The following is an 11,776-nucleotide window of genomic DNA, read 5'->3' on the forward strand; positions in this document are numbered from 1 at the left end:
AGGGCAGCACTACGGTCCTGGCGATGGGCCGCCCGCTGGGCGCCGAACAGCCCCCCGAGGCCTGACCGACCGCGAGGACCGAGGGGGGAAGGTGGGTATGGCCAAGGGTGAACCGCGCACAGGGGGTGCCGGGGTTAGGCTGGGGGGCAAGGGAGGAAAAGGCGTTGGGGGGGGAATGGGCTGCTGGGGTCCCACTGAGCGTTCCGGGCAGCTCGTTGACCTCTCCAACTCCTGCCTCCTCCAGGAGCCCCGCCCGGATGACAAGTGGATGCCCCAGTGCCCACCAGCGGACTCGGTGGGGACCATGGCTTCGCTGATGCCCCTCTCCCCATATCTAAGCCCCACGGTCCTCCTGCTGGTCAGCTGTGACCTGGGCTTCGTGCGAGCAGGTGAGTGCAGAGGATGGGGGGGGTCAGCCGGTGTTGGAGGGGGGTGAAACCTGTTAACACCCTGGCACCCACAGACAGACCTCCTTCTCCTGTGAATGTGACGGTCACTCATCTTAGAGCCAACTCGGCCACGGTGTCCTGGGACGTCCCAGAAGGCAACATCGTCATTGGCTACTCCATTTCTCAGCAAGTATGAATCACCCTTGTGCTTCCCCAACCTGTGTCCTTGGAGCTCTGAGCATGCCTTAGCCTTCCCTCGGTTACCTTCACCCTCTCAACTCCCTCCTGGGGGGGGGGGTTCTGATCTTTTTTTTCCCCCTCTGCTCCCTTGGATGCTCCAGTCTCGGGTTGAGCCTGTGGCCAGGGACTGGGCCAAAGCTGTTTTCCTCTCCTATCGTCCCACTGCAGAGGCAGAATGGCCCCGGGCAGCGTGTGATCAGGGAGGTGAACACTACCACGAGAGCCTGTGCGCTGTGGGGCCTGGCTGAAGACAGCGACTACACAGTGCAGGTCAGGAGCATAGGTCTCCGGGGAGAGAGCCCTCCAGGGCCCCGGGTGCACTTTCGAACTCTCAAGGGTTCTGACCGGCTGCCTTCCAACAGTTCCAGCCCAGGTGAGGGTGTGTGTTCGTGGAATCTGTCTCACCTGGCTTTGAACCTCTCATTCATACTCCTTCCCCCCTCCCCACCCCTACCCCCCAGGCAAAGCATCAGTCTAGCTTAGATGAATAGGAAGATGATTTAATTCATTGTACTGCCAGAAAAGGAAGGAAAAACAGGTGGGCAGAGGACCAGCTATAGACAAGCTGCTAATGAATCTTCTGGGGGAAGGGCTTTTAGCTTCCTTTCACCCCGCCTCATATCACATCAGCTGCAGCCTGCACGAGTGAGTTCTGTTCGTGCCTCTTGGTTTCTAACCACTTGTCCACCAAAAGCTTCCTCCCTGAGAAGGGCTACCCTACAGCTTCAGGGGTGACCCTCTGATGGGTTTAGCCTGACTCCAATCTCCAGCATCTCCGTCCTGCATGTGATATTGCTCTCAAGCAGGCCTCCTATATCCCAGCGTGTGTCTCTTCTCTTCTCAGGTGATATCACAGTGGAGGGGTTGGATGGAGAGCGACCACTGCAGACAGGGGAAGTGGTCATCATTGTTGTGGTGTTGCTCATGTGGGCTGGTAAGAAACAGAACTCAGCCAGGTGCCAGTGGCTCATGCCTGTAATCCTAGCTACTCAGGAGGCTGAGATCTGAGGATCACGGTTCAAAGCCAGCAGGAAAGTCCGTGAGACTCTTCTCTCCAATAAACCACTAGAAAACCGGAAGTGGCGCTGTGGCTCAAGTGGTAGAGCACTTGCCTTGAGCTGAAGAACTGAGGGATAGTGCCCAAGCCCAGAGTTCAAGCCTCACGACCAACCAAAGAAGAAAGGAAGGAAGGAAGGAAGGAAGAACTTAGGGAGTGGGACTGGGTGAAAATGGGAGATGGTGAAGGAGTCAAGAGAAAAGAGAGTGGGGAGATAGTTGTTGGGGAAGTGTGATCAAGACAAATGTAAAGAGAATGAAAGAAGGCTGCTGAAAGCTGGCAGAGAAAGATTGCATGCACAACAGAAATTCAAAGATTTCCTTCTTGGCTTTTCTAGAATTTGCGTGAATAACAAAATTAAGGCTTGGGTTGGGGATTTAGCCCAGTAGAAGAGTGCAAAGTCTAGAGTTGGATCCTCAGCTCTGAAAAAAAAAAAAAAGGATTAAGGCTTAGATGGTATTGTTTTCTTTCAGCTGTAATTGGACTATTCTGCCGCCAGTATGACATCATCAAGGACAATGACTCCAACAACAATCCCAAGGAGAAAGGGAAGGGACCAGAACAGAGTCCTCAGGAAAGGCCAGTGGGGACAAGACAGGTGACATGAGGAACAGTGAGGGTGGGAAGGGTAATGGATGCAACGGAGCATTCAGGGGATGGGAAAAGACCAAAGAGGGCCAGAAAGAGGGAGAAAGGAAAAGCTGGGATGGAGGAAACCAGAGAGGAGCCACCGTGGCACCTATTACGTTGGTAGAATTAGAGACCCAGGCTGTTTTCTTTCTTTTGCAGAAGAAGTCACCATCCATCAACACCATTGACGTTTGAACAAACCAGAAGAGAAATGCACTAACAAGCTGGGGATAGGGATGGGGTCAGGGAGAGCCTAAGATGGTGATCTGTTCAAGACTCCCCAAGAGTACTGCACTCCCACAATCTCAGGCTGGTACCCATCCTCTTTTTCCACTGTGAGCAGGGCCAGAAGGTAGGTCTGTTAGGGTCTGCATCCCAGGACCTAGGAGTAGATGTCAGATGGAATATCTCCCCCCACCCCCCAGGTCCAGGGGAAGTCACTTGTTCAACCTTATCCCGTTAGGTCCCACAAAGGGGCCCCATTTCACCTACATCAGGACTCTTGGCATCCCCAGATGTCCCCATGTCTTGCCTCTGGGCCTCAGAGAGGGTGGGTACTTGCCCTCCTCCAGTGAATAAGAGGAATTGCCTGGGCCTGGGGGCAGATGCTGCACTGCACTACTCCAAAGTCTTCCACGGAGCCTCTGGTGCTCCCCTGTCACTTGGCAGCCCCTCCAGCTGCTGGTGATCTCACCCCTCAGACATTTTTCCAATAAAGGTTCTTGGATAAACTGGAGCTGACTCTATGGTATGCTGAAGCCATGTCCCCACCTGTCTTTCCCTAGACTTTCCAAAGGCCCCTCACACCACCACCAACTTGCAGAAGCAAACTCATTGTCAGGTATTTGTGTCAATGCATCAGCCTGAAGTAAGCGGAGATGGTTTAGGAAGAAGGGACATAGAAAACTGGAGCCCTAGTTTCTTTTACTTGTTGAGGAGGAGGGAGATGAGAAGAAAGATGTTAAGTTCTTCCCATGGAAAACCAAGTTGTAGCACATGAGAAGGCCAGTAGCTTTTATTTTTTTAATCTTTACTGCTTACTTCATTGGCCCAGCTCTTCATCAATAATTCTGACTCCTCTATCAACCTGGGCAAATGGTCAGAAAAGGAATGAGGAGCGTCTTGGGAACTCAGGAAACAGTAGCTACACTAATGGATCCCATTGTGTCGTGTACTCTTATCTTGTGCATTCTTGTGTCTCTTTTCCCTGCTTTTATTTTCCCTTTCACTTTGCCTCTCTGTCTTTCTGTTCAGTCAAACTCAATAATAATTGTAATGCATAAATGAATTTATGTTCACATTCTGTCAACACGTCCAGAGGAAGATTCTGAAAATAAAACTGAGGGGTTGGGACTCCCCTGACAAAAGGATTATAATTTGAGCTCTGAGACCTATTTGTTTCCTGTGGAAATAGAGACTGCCCTTTACTCTTTCCTAATTCCCAAGAGGGAGCTGGTTGACAGTGAGAGAAATACCTATTTACTTTAACAACCACTGTAAAAGAGAGGCTACAGGACACAGGACCTGGAGAACACATGCTACACTCTCCAGAGGTCTTCCCAACCTTAGATCATTCAAGAAGAGGCTTGCAAATAACTGTTAGTTTTTTTTTTGTGTTTTGTTTTTCCGGTTGTGGGGCTTGAACTCTGGGCCTGGGCGCTGTCCCTGAGCTCTTCAGCTCAAGGTGAGTGCTCTACCACTTGGGCCATAGCACCACTTCCTGTTTTCTGGTGGTTTACTGGAGATAAGAGTCTCGTGGACTTTTATGCCTGGGCGAGATTTGAACCACGATCCTCAGATCTCAGCCTCCCGAATAGTTAGGATTACAGGCGTGAGCCACCGGGACCCAGCTTTTTTTTTTTTTTTTTTTTTGCATTTAAGCTCTCTGGTATGTTACAACCAAAAATTCTGAAAGGAACCCCAATCCAAAGAAAGAACAAGACTAGTCTCAACCAAGTTCTAACCCCAGGTATCACAAGACTTAAATCAGGTGAGCCAGACTCTGGTCTGTCCTTGGCTCTGACCAATAAAATCATCCTGATCTAAGCAAGCAGTCTTAAACTCACCATTCATTATCCAATGTCCAAGTAGGGACAATTAGGTAATCCTATGTTAGTGGTTCTAAAACTCTCCTTAGACTCAGAAAATCATTCTTGGACGGGAGTGTTACAAGGAGCATTCTGGCATGGAAATAGTGAGCTAAAACATAAGAAGGAAGATAAAGAGAACTCAAATTACCAGCTCAGGGTTGAATCCCAAACAACTTTTGTGTTAACTTGTTAGCTTGTGCTAACTTGGGCAACTGGCCCTACTAATCTTGGCTCTCTTGTTATATAAAATGGGACTAATAACGATATCCCTTCAAAAAGTGTTCTGACATTAAACAATACAAGGCGTGCATAACACTTTGCATACTGCCCCGCAGACAGATACAGAGTATCCACTCGATCTCTCCGTATTAGCTTTGTGGTCCCGAGCAAGTCATACAACATATTTGCCTTGCTTCCTCCCACAGTTGGAAGCCTTTAAAGAGAGTGCACTCCACCACGTTTCCATCATCCAAGGGCTAGAGAGATTTAGGATTTTCCTCCTGTAGGTCCTGGAACGTGCCAAAGACTTGTGGGCGAGGCTTGGTCTGGGGTTTGCATACAGTCGCGTGATTGGCCAAGGAGAGGATTCATCAAGCCCTCTGGAGGTCCCGCCTTATATCTCCCGGCGCTTGCGCACGTCCTGTTTGCTCCGCAGCGAACCTACGACGTGACCCTGGTGACGTGTGTTGTGCTCCCGTCGCGTGTGCGTCAGCGACTCGCGCCGCCGCAGCTTGGCGGGTTGTCCGGGTAACCGCGCGAGTCGTCGGCGTCTGGTAGCATCTGAGAGACAGGTGTGCGTCATGCAGTTGAAGCACCTGAGGACCCTGCTGAGCCCTCAGGTGAGGAGTCGGGTGCCTCTTTCCTCCCGCAGCCGCCGAGCGTTCCAAGAAAAGTGAGGGAACCGAAGTTTACATTGGAGGGCGTCCACTGTGTGCTAACACTGAAAGATTACAGTCAGGATCCCGACTCTCCTCGGTTGACCCCGCTCTCAGTAGGCGAAATTGACCACTAATGACCGTAATGTTCATTACTTTCCATCTAGCAGTCGAGTACCAGGCCCCGGGACTTTCCCTGCCTTCAAGAGCCTCCGAGGGAGAGACGCACCTGTGGGCAGCGAACATCAATCTAGAGAATGGAATAAGCTCTTGGGGTGCAAGCCCTAAAGGGGGAGGGAAGAAGACTGAATCTGCATTCTGATGGAAACCCATCACCAGATTCCAAAGCTCTGGGCACTGGGAGAGGACCTGGAACATGGTGCAGAAAGGGTGGGCTCTGACGGTAGAACAGAATACAAGTCCTCCCTAGCTCCACCACTAATTTGACCGTAAGAACCTGACGTGTCTCTGAGCGCTCTACCCTGTAGCAGTTTTATGAGACTTGGGAAAGAAATGAAATGATTTTTTAAAAATCGTTAAGTGAAAAGCAGTATGAAAATTGATAAAGAAGGGATAGCATTCGAAATTACCTAGCTAATAAAAATATCTACCATGATTAAGTGTATAATATATTACCAGGGCAGTATAATTAAAGATGTTAGGTTTGTGACTTATGGAGTCAGACAACATGAACTTAAGTTTTGGTTCTGCAGCTTACAAATTGTGTGTGTAAATGTAGGTGAATTACTTAACTCTTTGGTGCCTTAAAGTTTCCCCATCTTTAAAGGAGGCACCTCCAAATTATGAGATAAATGAGATAATACATGTAAAGCACACATCAAAATGCCTATTCTAGGGTGACTGATTGTTAAAGGTTAGCTGCTATTATTCTAATCCTACCTAATTTAGTCCTTATGACAGCCCGTGCAATGTAACCTGTTTGAAAAAAGGACAATTGATTATGGGACTCAACAAATGAGAATGTGGTGTTTTGAGAACAGAACAAAATCTGAACAAAAGAGTTGTGCTCCTTGCTTAAAACGCTGCCCCAGAAGTCTCTTAATTTTAAAATTTCCTTGCCTTAATGGAAAAATTGGAACTGGTATTCTTCAGTTTCTCAAAATAAGATGATGTCATGATGCAGGAAGGGCCAAATGCCCAAGGTTGGGCACAGCTATGAAGGAAGATGATTAGTCCAGGTGGATGACCTCTCAATCCTTTTAGCCTAATTTCATGGAGGATAATAGGATGGCACTGTGGTGGTATAACTATTTTCTGCTCTAGATTTCGGATTTGGGCAAAAAGCCTTTTGACTTCTGACTTTGGAGCTAAGTGGATTAAGAGTTAAAAGTGACTATGTCTTAAGTCAGTGTTAGAACACAAGTAATTAATCAAATAATTGGAATGGAAAGCTAAAAGTTTTCATTTCAAGAGAGAAAACCTTGAGAGCATGACTCAGGTGGTAGGATACAAGCCTAGGAAGTGTGAGGACCTAAATTCAACCCCTCGTCAGAAAAGTGGGGGTGGGGGGAGCAAAACCATAGAGGACTAGAGTTTGGTGGTAAGAAGGAGAGCCATATAAAAATTCATTACGTTATGATCACTTCTAACTTGGACTTCTAAGAAGTGGAGAGTTAAGGCATTATTCATCTTAAGTCTCAGCTCTGCTTTACTCCCTATCTCAAACTTTCACTTTCTCTCCTTTCCTGCAAAATAAGTCAAAACTCCTTATCCTGGCTTCGAAGACCCTTCCTGAGCTGGCCCTAGTCAGTTTTTCCTGCCTTACCTCCTTTGTTCTATTCACCAGGCAGTTTCAGCTAAACTAAATAACTCTTGAACTTTTTTTTTAACACTTTCTTGAACTATTTTAGCTCTGGCTAATTCTACCCCAGGTAACTTCCCACTCGCACCTATTCTTCAAAGCTTAGTTATGATCAGTTAGGCATAAAATTATCGTGGACTTCTCCAGATTATTATCTCACTTTGTATGTATTTCTCATTTGGGACTTCAACTTTGTACCATCTTATTAGGTACTGAAAAGGATCTGTTTTACTTCTTGTTTCTCTTTCAGTTCCTGCCCAGGTCTCCTTTCTTCAGTACCATGTTAACTATTCACATATTAACTACTTGAAAAGATTAATTGAATGAATTACTAAAAACTAAAATATGTCCAGCTGGGAAGGTGGCTCAATGGTAGAGTGCTTGCCTTGCATGCATGAGGCCCTGGGTTCAATTCCTCAGCACCACATAAGCAAAAAAAGCCAGAAGTGGTGCTGTGGCTCAAGTGGTAGAGCACTAGCCTTGAGCTGAAGAGCTGAGGACCAGCGCCCAGGCCCAGAGTTCAGGCCCCATGACTGACATAAATAAATAAATAAAATGTGTTCAGCCAATTGAGTTCATTTAAGTATCAGGCCTGGGATATAAGAGAACAAGAAGGTCATTTCAAGGATTTATTGGTACATGTTTTTTTTGGGGGGTCCAGTTGTGGGGTCTAAACTCTGGGCCTGGGCGCTGTCCCTCAGCAATTCAGCTCAAGGCTAGCACTCTACCACTTGAGCCACAGCACCACTCCTGGCTTTTTTCTTTTTGCTTATGTGGTGCTGAGGAATCGAACCCAGGGCCTCAGGCATGCAAGGCAAGCGTTCTACCACGGAGCCACCTTCCCAGCCCCTATTGGTACATTTAAATCATGAATGTCTAAAAGCACATTGTTTTCAAGTTCAAGATCTGATGGCCTTAAAGACTAATGTGGATAACAGCCTCTTTTTGCTTTAAGGAAAGAACTGGGACAGGCAGAAAGTAAACCAACGTCACATTAAAAGCAAAGGAACTGGAAATGCTTTTGGCTTTTTAGACTAGCACCTGCATTTATTTTATCCCTTTCACTGCAGGATGGAGCTGCAAAGGTCACCTGCATGGCCTGGTCACAGAACAATGCCAAATTTGCTGTCTGCACAGTGGACCGAGTAGTACTACTGTATGATGAACATGGAGAGCGGAGAGATAAATTCTCCACCAAACCAGCTGACATGAAGGTGAAGAGCATTTATATCTATTTAACCAGTTGATGAGTCCTTAGAAACCTGGAAAACATGGAAACCTGTCTTCTAGCCATGGCCTACTGTTTCTTTTCTCCGTATAAATCTGTTGGCCTACTAGAGGACATGTGCATTTTCTTCTCTTTTTCATGTATATTCATTATTTCTTCCTTTTGTTTTTATTCCTAGTATGGCAGAAAGAGCTACATGGTAAAGGGCATGGCATTTTCCCCTGATTCCACTAAAATTGCTATTGGACAGACTGACAACATCATCTATGTCTACAAGATTGGAGAAGATTGGTGAGAATAGAGACTGGGGGATGGCATGGCCCAGGGGCATAGGAAATGTCTCACTTGGGGAGACATTCTGCTGTCTAAAGTTAGCAGAGGGGCTGAGAAGGTGGCTCAGTGGTAGAGCGCTTGCCTTGCATGCATGAGGCCCTGGGTTCGATTCTTCAGCACCACATAAGCAGAAAAAACCAGAAGTGTCGCTGTGGCTCGAGTGGTAGAGCACTAGCCTTGAGCTGAAGAGGTGAGGGACAGTGCCCAGGCCCCATGACTGGCCAAACAAAACAAAACAAAGTTAGCAGAGTGTTCTGAGAGCTTGAGCACCATGTGTATATAATCCCAGCACTCAGGAGGCAGAGGTAGAAGGATCATTAGTTCAGGGCAGCCTAGATTATATTATAGGATCATGTCTCAAAAAGTAAAAAATAACCCATAAGGCCCCTTCGAGATTCTGGATGTAGTTTGATGTTGCATCCTTGCTATTGTTGGCTTCTCAGGCTTCCTCTTAGGCTTCTTTTCAGGTTTACTACAGAGGGATAGAAAACACTAATGGTCCAGGAAAGGTTATCTGGTCTTTGTTCCCTTCCCTCAGCATCCTTTAAGAACCTATCTACAGAAGTGGTTTTTAGTATGCTTTCCCTCCTTTTATTTGGCAGGGGTGACAAGAAAGTCATCTGTAACAAGTTCATCCAGACGGTAAAGTTCAGACCAGACCCTGGGAGCTTAAGATGATCAAATATGTATCAGTGTAAATGGAACCAGAAGTTACATTTTCTCACATCTGAATCTAAGTTCTCCTACTGTAATGATGGAGTTGCCTGACTTCTCATCTTCATCTGCTTTCCTCCCAAGAGCCTAGTTGTGTCCCCTCTTTCATTCATTCATTCCTTATAGAAAACAAGGGTGGTAGTATCTGGTGGGGTGTTCTAGTTGTTATAAATCTGATCCCACACAGGTAGGATTATTCTTTTCACCATTTCTTTTGGGACAGAGTGCTGTGACTTGTTTGCAGTGGCCTGCAGAATACATCATAGTCTTTGGACTGGCTGAAGGCAAGGTAAAGTAGGGAAGGGAGACACAGGAGAGCTAGTAGGTAAGGATAATGCATATGGAAAGAGGAATATGGTTCATCTATCTTCTCCTTTAGGGAAAAACTGTATACTTGGAAGAAAATGCATAGCAATTTGATTTATGTGTCTTGAGTTTTTATTTCTTTGCTAAAGACCCAGATAAAGTTGAAAGTAGCTTAACTAAGCCAGATACGGTGGTGCATACCCATAATCCCAGGACTTGGGTGGCTAATTCAAGGCCAACCTGGGTTATATAACAAGACAAGAGAGAAAGAGAGAGAGAGATAGGCAGACAGACACATACAGAATGGCCTAACTAAACTTGTGTCTATTTTCCCATTTTCAGGTACGTTTAGCAAATACAAAAACTAACAAATCTTCTACCATCTACGGGACAGATTCTTATGTAGTGGCACTGACAACCAAGTGAGTAAGGAAGAATGTATCACAAGGGCTTGGAAAAAGCTACTGGGGACTCTGGACTTGGAGTCCATAGTGTAAAAGATGGGGAGGCCTGATAGTAGGAAACCCACAGGCTGGGTAGAAAGGAAAGGAAAGGAAACTTTATATAGAGATAGAATAATCTTTTCCTCTATTTTTCTCTTTTCCTCTTTTTTTTTTATTTTACTTTTTTAGTTGTTCGGGGAAAGGGATCCTCTCTGGTCATGCAGATGGTACCATTGTTAGGTATTTCTTTGATGATGAAGGCTCTGGAGAGTCCCAGGTATGAATAAAGGATGCACTGGGATGGGTCAGGGAATTCTAGAAGTCCTCATAGAAGGAGTTGGAACATCTAAAGCATTATGATTGCGGCACTAGGAGAGGAGACTGAAAGAAATGAGATCTCCAGGAGGAAGACAGTTGAGAATTTGTGTTTAGAAGTCCAGAACTTATTCATGGGCAGGAATGGTTCCAGTGAAAGGGACCTTGAGACACAAGGAAATAAAGAGACTCTGAGGAGAGCTTTAGAAAATTATGCCCAATTATGTAAAATTATATATATTATGTATATATATATATATATATATGTAGAGAGAGAGAAGGAGATGTGTACATAAATGCCAATTCATAGAAAAAAGTTACTTACTCTGGAAAAGGAAAACCATGAACATAAAAAGGAAACTTGGATGTTTTACTGTGTATAATTCCATATTGTAATTATTTACATTACAAATTACTGGTAAAACAATTAAATTTAGCACTCCTTAAAAATAAATCTTGGGGGTCTGGGAAGGTGACTCAGTGGTAGAGCGCTTGCCTTGCATGCCTGAGGCCCTGGATTCAATTCCTCAGCACCACATAAACAAAAAGAAAAAAAAAAGCTGGAAGTGGTGCTGTGGCTCAAGTGGTAGAGCGCTAGCCTTGAGCTGAAGAGCTGAGGGACAGTGCCCAGGCCCAGAGTTCAGGCCCTATGATTGGACCCCCCCAAAAAAAAGTTAAATAAATAAATCTTGGGGTTGGAGGCATGGCTCAGTTGGTAGAGTGAAAGCATCTGGTACCCAGTGCAAGCCCCAGTCTTAGACCTAAAAAAAAAAAGAAAGAAAAGAAAAATAAGAAGTCATATGCTCTCTGTTAGGCTAATATGGGAGATATTCCCCTTGGGATGGCTTTAATGTGCATCACTATTTCTTTTTTGGTGCTGGTCCTGGGGCTTGAATTCAGGGTCTGGACACTATCCCTGAGCTTTTTTTGTTCAAGGATAGTACTTGAGCCACAGCTTTACTTTCTGCTTTTTGGTGGTTAATTGGAAATAGGAATCATGGATTTTCCTGCCTGGGCTGGCTTCAAACCATGGTTTTCAGATCTCAGCTAGGATTACATGTATGAGCTATCAGTGCCTGGCTTACTATTTTGATGTTTCTCTATAGCACAAAGTCAGCAAGTGCAGCTATGTCGTGGGGGAGGCGGGGTGCACGCATGCACACATGCACACATGTACACACACCCACGTGTTCTCATAATACAAAAGGTAATTTGTGCAGTCTTCAAGATTAGGATATCGGGCTGGGAAGGTGGCTCAGTGGTAGAGCGCTTGCCTTGCAGGCCTGAGGCCCTGGGTTCGATTCCTCAGCACCACATAAGCAAAAAGAAAAAAA

At 45.9% G+C, this 11,776-nt stretch overlaps 2 protein-coding genes across 2 annotated transcripts in view; both read left to right on the forward strand.

The window, feature by feature from the left end:
- Positions 1 to 6: 6 nt before the first annotated feature.
- Fndc4 (fibronectin type III domain containing 4) lies at positions 7 to 3,052 on the forward strand. Its single transcript, XM_013013590.1, has 7 exons — positions 7 to 91; positions 245 to 389; positions 464 to 579; positions 798 to 1,002; positions 1,474 to 1,563; positions 2,160 to 2,284; positions 2,476 to 3,052. The coding sequence occupies exons 2-7, from the start codon at positions 269 to 271 to the stop codon at positions 2,509 to 2,511; spliced, it is 693 nt and encodes a 230-aa protein (XP_012869044.1). The 5' UTR covers positions 7 to 91; positions 245 to 268; the 3' UTR covers positions 2,512 to 3,052.
- Positions 3,053 to 5,121: 2,069 nt separating this feature from the next.
- The window catches only part of Ift172 (intraflagellar transport 172), a 39,101-nt gene continuing 32,446 nt past the window's right edge, over positions 5,122 to 11,776 (forward strand). The window contains exons 1-7 of the mRNA XM_013013532.1: positions 5,122 to 5,245; positions 8,174 to 8,317; positions 8,510 to 8,622; positions 9,267 to 9,306; positions 9,602 to 9,667; positions 10,027 to 10,106; positions 10,317 to 10,404. Of these exons, the coding sequence (XP_012868986.1) occupies positions 5,207 to 5,245; positions 8,174 to 8,317; positions 8,510 to 8,622; positions 9,267 to 9,306; positions 9,602 to 9,667; positions 10,027 to 10,106; positions 10,317 to 10,404 (570 nt within the window). The 5' untranslated portion in view covers positions 5,122 to 5,206. The remainder of the gene's footprint in view (positions 5,246 to 8,173; positions 8,318 to 8,509; positions 8,623 to 9,266; positions 9,307 to 9,601; positions 9,668 to 10,026; positions 10,107 to 10,316; positions 10,405 to 11,776) is intronic.

This window comes from Dipodomys ordii, unplaced genomic scaffold (genome assembly GCF_000151885.1).
Source record: "Dipodomys ordii isolate 6190 unplaced genomic scaffold, Dord_2.0 Scaffold20, whole genome shotgun sequence".
Classification (NCBI taxonomy): domain Eukaryota; kingdom Metazoa; phylum Chordata; class Mammalia; order Rodentia; family Heteromyidae; genus Dipodomys; species Dipodomys ordii.